Source organism: Xiphophorus maculatus, chromosome 18 (genome assembly GCF_002775205.1).
Source record: "Xiphophorus maculatus strain JP 163 A chromosome 18, X_maculatus-5.0-male, whole genome shotgun sequence".
NCBI lineage: Eukaryota > Metazoa > Chordata > Actinopteri > Cyprinodontiformes > Poeciliidae > Xiphophorus > Xiphophorus maculatus.
Genome location: NC_036460.1, coordinates 33,000,197 through 33,007,466, shown reverse-complemented (window position 1 = coordinate 33,007,466; position 7,270 = coordinate 33,000,197). Strand labels below are relative to the sequence as shown.

The following is a 7,270-nucleotide window of genomic DNA, read 5'->3' as shown; positions in this document are numbered from 1 at the left end:
AGAGAGAAGAGGAGAGACAAAGAAGAGAGAGAGAGAAAAGACAGAGGAGAGACGATGAGAAGAGAGACACAGAGAGAGAGAGAGACACAGAGAGAGAGAGAGAGAGACAAGGAGAGAGAGAGAAGAGAGGAGAGGAGGAGAGAGCGAAGGAGAGAAGAGACATAGAGGAGCTGTAACTGCGAGGCAGAAGACGAGACTTTATGATCAAAACTGAAGCAAAAATATGGTGTTAAATTCATATATATATATATATATATATATATATATATATATATATATATATATATATATATATATATATAAATTCTTCCTCTCATATTATGATCTTGTAAATTTTCTTCATATCGAAGAAAACAAAAAGAGATATAACTACTGTATTGATGAGCATCCAGTTGAAGAGGTGTGAATTATGATAATTAAAATATGCACTACATGAAATAAATTGGCTGTTTCATATTTTAACTACAGGGAAAATTCAAGAAAATCATTAAAAACTACTGAATATGGGCGTGCCGTAGGGGACAGCGCGACCCGTATTTGGAGGCCTTCAGTCAACGCGGCCGTCGCGGGTTCGACTCCCGGACCCGACGACATTCACCGCATGTCTTCCCCCCTCTCCTGTCAGCCTACTATCATATAAGAGCCCACAAAAGACCCCCTGGAGGGGTAAAAAAAACACTAAAAATAACAAGATGTGCTATTTTATTAAATACGAATGCAAACAACACGTTCTAAATGTTAACCACATCAATATGTCAACAATATTTTTTACATGTATTTACTATGCTTTTGTGATTTTATTGGATCAACTTTATTATAAATTTCTTAATATGCAATCAAAGAGATGGTTTGTTAACAGGCTTCAGTTCCTCCGCGAGAAAAAAAATGTAAAAAAACAAACACAAATTTAAGATTTTCTTGAACTATGTATTTTGTCAGCAGAGCAGCTCAGAACTCTGGAGCCACTTGCTGCAGCAGCTTAAGGCCTGCGATGGCAAAGATGGCTGCTGCCATTTGCCCCGCCCCCTTCTATCCTGCTTTTGTGCGTTTTTCTTTCCCATAAAACCTTTAAAAATGAACATTTCACACATTTCTTGTGCGGGTGGTCCATCAGTGGATATGTGAGATAAGATTTGGGGTGAAATTCACCTTTAAATGTGCGCAAAAAGCGTCATCTACAGCTGGTGTGTGTAATAAGGGCTGTGATGCTCTGATATGCCAAAAGGAGCATAAAATTGATAAAAGTGTGGGTTTTTTTCACCAAAGCATAAAACACAGCTATATTACATTAAAGTGGGGCTTTTACAAAGTCCTTGGATAGTTATTTTTATTGAAAAATTGATTTGAGAGCGTTGCTTCTGAATATTCAAATTGTAAGTAACGCGCAATCAAATCATTGTCAAATCATTGAGTTCTAGGGGTTTTAAATAGTAGGCATGGAGGAAGAAAATCTCAAACTATTATCTCCCCAGCTTTATTACAATATTGTTGTATGCTCTGATCCCGCTGGAACACACCAGACTTGTTGTTTTTGGAGACTTTTATAGAAATTTCGTTCTTGGCCATTTTCCTGAGGCAGAACAGAACGTTGTGGAGATCCAAAGGTCTTCTCCAGGGATCCTCTAATCATCTCAGCCATCATGTCTGGTGAGTTAATTTTCTATTTGAAGATTCTCATTTTTTGGCTTTTGTCCTGTTAGAAAGAAAAGAAAAGAAATGCTAATGTTGGTTTTAGAAATAGATATTTTGTGAGTGAAAGTAAGGACTTGTTGGAGTGAGGAGAAAACGTGGATGACTGTTTTTCCTTCTAGATGTTCACTTTTAAGCACGTTTACAATAATTCCTGAATGTGAAAACATCTTTTTTCAGCCTTCTTTAGGGAGTGTTATATTTAATTGCCACCTGCCTGTGAAGCTGAATGTGTCCTGCGGACTTTCAGCTCCTGAAGCTTAACCGACCTTTATGAATTTTATAGAACGTTTTAGTTCACCCTGAGCGTTTCGTTGACGCACTCCAGGACACGTAGATGAGAGTTTTTTTGCACATATTTTTGATCGAGGTGATTTGCCAGTGGAGCTAAGATTTAAGACTTCGGCGCTCTTCCCGAACTGCTTGTGCGTAACAGGGCGTTTGAGTGGGATGTGTCTGCGTGTCATTTTAGCCCACTATTTCCCCACGTTTAAAACAAATCAAAGAGAAGCATTTAACTATATGAATATTTATCAGAGGAGGTTTTGAACCCGAGCCTTTCGTGTCTTATCAAATTTCTTCACCAATCCATTAATTTGCGCCTTTGGGGCCAAATTACGCGCCGCATGTGCATCAGGTTCTTTAACGCTTTCTAAGCCTCGTTATTATTTTGTTTGTTGTTTTAGAAATCTTGTAAATGATCTCTTGTGCAAACGTCGTCGGTTTATACTGCCATGCAGTCAAAGAAAGGGTAATGGGGCATTTAAATAAAATAAGTGATTCTGGAGAAGAGTTGATTGGGAGTTTGAATTGTAAACAACTTCGAGATGAAATAGCTAAAACGTTTTTTCCACAACACAACATCTGATCATCATGAAACTAAAGAAAATTCCTGAGTATTTTTTGTGGACACACACCCAGTGCGTTCATGTGCTTTTAAACTTCTGCGGAGCACGACCAAACATTTATAGTATTTTTTTGAAGTTTCTTGGTCTGATCGCTTTATTAACTGTTTCCAAAGCCTTTTTAAGATCAGTTACACAAATTAACAACATGATTTAACTGTAATAAATGTGTTATTATGTCCATCCCGCGCGCGATTTTCGTAAAAATAAGTACTTACTGTGGCGGTATTTTGTGCCGATTTACATTCCTTTCTTTTCTTCCTGATCTGCGCGGAGTGGGGATTCAACAGCCGCAGCCTGAGACTCAGCAGAGGGGCGTTTGAGGAAACACCGAGAACCCAAAGGATTCTGTGGCCAAGCGCGCATGGAGCGGGACAAATGGGCTTTCCGCAGAGAAAACTTTCAAAAATACAAATAATTTAAAAATGTACTTGCAAACAATTATTATTATTATTATTATTATTATTATTATTATTATTATTATTATTATTATTATTATTATTATTATTATTATTATTATAGAACGGAATAAAAGATGAAACACAACACGGGGATTTTAATTTACTTTATTTAATGGCTGTGAGCTTTTAGATGTTTAATCTCAGAAAATGCTTCCTCTCCTCGGAGGTTGCTGAGCGGTGGACGGCAGTTGTGTGTGCAGATGTGTGTTTGTGAGACAGAGAGTGTTTGGTCAACATGTCTGACTCGTTCCGGTGGTTTTTCTGTGCAGAAAAGCAACGTGTGTACCAGGGCGTCCGGGTGAAGACCACGGTCAAAGAGCTGCTGCAAAGGCACAGAGCAAAGGAGGCCAGCAGGAAACCCCAACCGGTAAACACCACAAAAACACACCTACACACACACACACACACACACGCCCCCCTCCACACACAACCCCCCCCCCATCCCCCGCACACACACACACACACACACACACACACCTGCCATTCTTCTGCTGCCCCTGCAGGAACCTGACCCAGTAAATCACCAACTGCCCTTGGGCAGTAAGCAAATTTGGAAAATGTTTAACAGTAAGAAATATTGTCACCTTCCTAGAATAAAGTGATTCTATTTTTTTTTTTTTTGCTAAAAAAATTATTTGATATTTATTTATTTATTGCAAAAGAAATGAAATCACCACATCTTTTTTTTGCCAAAAGAGGATTTAGGGGGAAAACTAACTAAATAAAGACCATTATTTAAGGAAGGTGACGATATGTACAGTAAACCTGTACAAAACTCTAACTGTCCATTTCCTCTTCCTCGATATGATCCAACCATCCTCCTGCTGGATGGCTGTTTTTGCAGGTTTACTTGGAGCAAAAGGAACTTTATCCATCCGTGCCCCAAAGTAAGTGAAACATCAAAGTTCAGAACATTTTAAAGCTGCATTCGTTTTACTGTTTTCAGTCATTCTCTATCAAATCTGAAGTCATGTGTCTGCCCTGCCTACATGCCGCAGTTATGCGATCCGCAGCTTGATCTCAGATCCCGGGCAGCGCGCTGCATACCCCGGTGCTGACAGGCAGGAACCTGCCCTGACCCGCACTGACCCCGCGGAGCGCAGCTCTCAGATGAAAGCAGGGCTTGTCGGAATGCAGCTGCTGTAAATTATTGTCAGCTCTAAGCCTAAGCGCTCCAGAGTGTCAGTTGCTGCTGTCGCCATGACATCACGGAGTTGAATTAGTGTTAGAGCGCAGACAGCACGCTGCGGTCTGAATAGAGGAAGACAGAGCAGCTGCTTCTGCGTCAGCATGCCGCATTGTCTCATGTTATTGCTGATTAATCTGCAGTTTATTGCCCTAATCTAATTTTTAAAAAATCTGATCTCATTAGATCGTCACGAGGATCCTCCTCCTGCCGCCCCTCAGGCGGACATGAGCTCTCGAGCCCTGCAGCTGCGCGCGCCCTGCCTCCCTGTCACTAAGAGCTCGTGCAGCCTGCACATGCAGGCGAGCGCGTTCTGCGACACCCAGCAGCAGCAGTTCGGGGACTTGATGTTGCCCAGCAACGACTACAGTTTCAGTTCCAGAGGAGCCATGGACTACAACTCCCTGCCTCCTCTGCCCACATCCTCCCCGCTGCCCTGGAGTCACGCGATCTCCTCAGACGTGGACTACTACGGCCAAGGGATGGTGAGTCTTCAAGTCTTTCTCCATGAAAAGCATCTCTTCAATTTTTACCAAATCCAAAGTTAAAAGGCGTCACTTTTATTTTATTTACAACTTTTGTGTGACTCCACATTTCATATGTCAGTTTATCGCAAAATTAAGGAGAGAATACGACCATCCAAGAATCAAGTAAGAATTAGTCTGTTCAGTTATTAGAAACTTTCAGTAAATTACTACTACTTATATTGTTGCAATCACAGAATAAAAAGACACATTTTAGACAATCAAATGTGACTCAGTGTGCTTAAAAGACAAAGAAGCACGCTAACAAAACAACAACCAAAATTGCTAAATTACTTGAATAAAATGCTAACATTAATCATAAAACTAAAATGAAAGAAAAAAACACATTAAACATATATAAAATCTTATTATAATTATGTTAGTTAGAATGCGGGCTGCACAGTGGTGCAGTTGGTAGCACTGTTGCTAGCAGCAAGAAGGTCCTGGGTTTGATTCCCGACCCGGGGTCTTTCTTTATGGAGTTTGCATGTTCTTCCCTGTGCATGGTGGGTTCTCTCCGGGTTCTCCGGCTTCCTCCCACAGTCCAAAAACAACACTGTCAGGTTAATTGGTTTTGCTAAATTCTTCCTAGGTGTGAGTGTGTGCATGGTTGTTTGTCCTGTCTGTCTCTGTGTTGTCCTGAGACAGACTGGAGACCTGTCCAGGTGACCCCGCCTCTGGCCTGGAACGTTAGCTGGAGATAAGCACCAGGACCTGCTGACCCCACTAGGGACAAGGGTGCTAGAAAATGGATGATTAGATTGCCATTTGTTATTTTAATATGTTGGAAATAAATCTTTGTTTCTACATTTTTGGCCTCTAATTTTAGTCAAACTAAGATTCAGCCCAAATATACCACAACAAACCACTTTACAATTACACTTTATGAGACATTTTCATGCAGGCATTTTCTGATAGAATAAAAAACAGAACAGAAATATCCTTTACTGTCCCACTGTGGGACCAGCTGCAAATTGAAGACAAACACAGAGTCACGCAGAGATAAAAATCTGTGAAAATAAGAAGTGAGACTGTACAGTAAATATAAAGAAACATGATACTCTGCTCTTATTAAAAATAACAGACTCATGGGTGGGGCAGTGGTAAAGCGTGATTAAACGGGGGCCTCAGTCCTTGATGTTGCTGCCACAGGTTTGAGTCCTGGTGCAATGACTTCTATGTCTTCACCGTCTCTCATGACCTACTTTCCTGTCTGACAATTGTCAAATGAAGATCATTAGAGTCATGAAAACCTTTACAAAATAACATACTCAGAGTAAAAGAGAAGTGCATCTGAGGAAGACAAATGTAGGAAAAAATCTTGACTCTTTCACTTTTTAACCATATTTCAGACATTGTTAAAAGTAAATGTATAAATTTTATCTCCAATAATTAACACAATTTACAATAAACTGTAAGTAAAGGCTGCACTGACTGCAGGGTGATTTTCACACTAATCTGTGGTGTGACCAAACATTTTCTGAGCCAGACTTGGCTCAAGCAGAGTTAAATTCTCACTCTTTCTCACTGTGTCCTGTTTCCATGACAACTTCTACTCAGACTAACGCTCTACGTCTGCTGGTCGTTCCCTCCCCTCTTCCAGGCGGCCTGCTCCTCGTCAGAGTCCCTGACACTCTACACCCCCCTGGATCCCAACAGCTACTCCCCTCAGGACTCCTTTTCCTCTTCCTCCTCGTCTTGCTATGACTCACCCACCAGGATGGAGTCCAGCTTCCACGGCTCCCTCTCAAAACGCTACCCCTATCAGTACTGCAACCCCCATCAGGACAATGTGGCAGAATGCTGGCCGGCCCAGCTGGAGAGCACCCCCCTCGATGAGTACGCCCCCTACCACCTCCCCACAGACTATCCCTACATCCAGCCTGTGGAGGAGAGCTACTTCAGGAAGGATTTCCCTCTGGGCTCTGAAATGTGTTACAATATTCTATGATGAGGAGTTCCAGCTGCAAAAACACAAAATCTTGCCAAGTATTTTTGTCCTAGTATCGATTGCAGATATCCTAGTATATTTGCAATAAGACAAAACCAACTTAAAATGAACTTTTCAGCAAAAATATGATTGTTTCAAGTCAATAATTTCTTAATGTTGATAAAAAGTACTAGTTCCATTGGCAGATTATTTAACTTATAACATGACATTTTTCCATGTTATAAGTGAAACCAGTTACCAGTTTTATCAATATTAAGAAATTATTTATGTAAAGCAATCTCCTATTTATTGCTGAAAAGTTACTTTTAAGTTGCCTTATTGCAAGTATACTAGGATGCATGCAATAGAAACTAGAACAAAATGACTTGATAAGATTTGGTGTCTTTGCTCTGTGACTGTGAATCCCCTCATCTACTCAGCTGGACTGTTTGTTGTCATAGTCTGCTTTGCATTTCAGTTTGTTCTCTGACCGCCGGACGCTGCACTGGAGTGACTGATGATTGTTTAATGGATACACAGACAGTTTTCTATAATTGTTTTTTACAACCTTGATT

At 40.7% G+C, this 7,270-nt stretch overlaps 1 protein-coding gene across 2 annotated transcripts; it reads left to right on the top strand.

Moving 5' to 3' along the window:
• Positions 1–687: 687 nt before the first annotated feature.
• colca2 (colorectal cancer associated 2) lies at positions 688–6,875 on the top strand. Of its 2 annotated transcripts, XM_023350716.1 has the most exons (5): positions 688–1,647; positions 3,325–3,422; positions 3,900–3,942; positions 4,428–4,726; positions 6,369–6,875. In XM_023350716.1, exons 1-5 carry the CDS (start codon positions 1,641–1,643, stop codon positions 6,714–6,716), a joined length of 795 nt encoding a protein of 264 aa, XP_023206484.1. In that variant the 5' UTR covers positions 688–1,640; the 3' UTR covers positions 6,717–6,875. The 2 variants fall into 2 exon arrangements, with proteins under 2 accessions (XP_023206484.1, XP_023206483.1); XM_023350715.1 differs by lacking the exon at positions 688–1,647 and having other exon boundaries at positions 3,049–3,422.
• Positions 6,876–7,270: the final 395 nt, after the last annotated feature.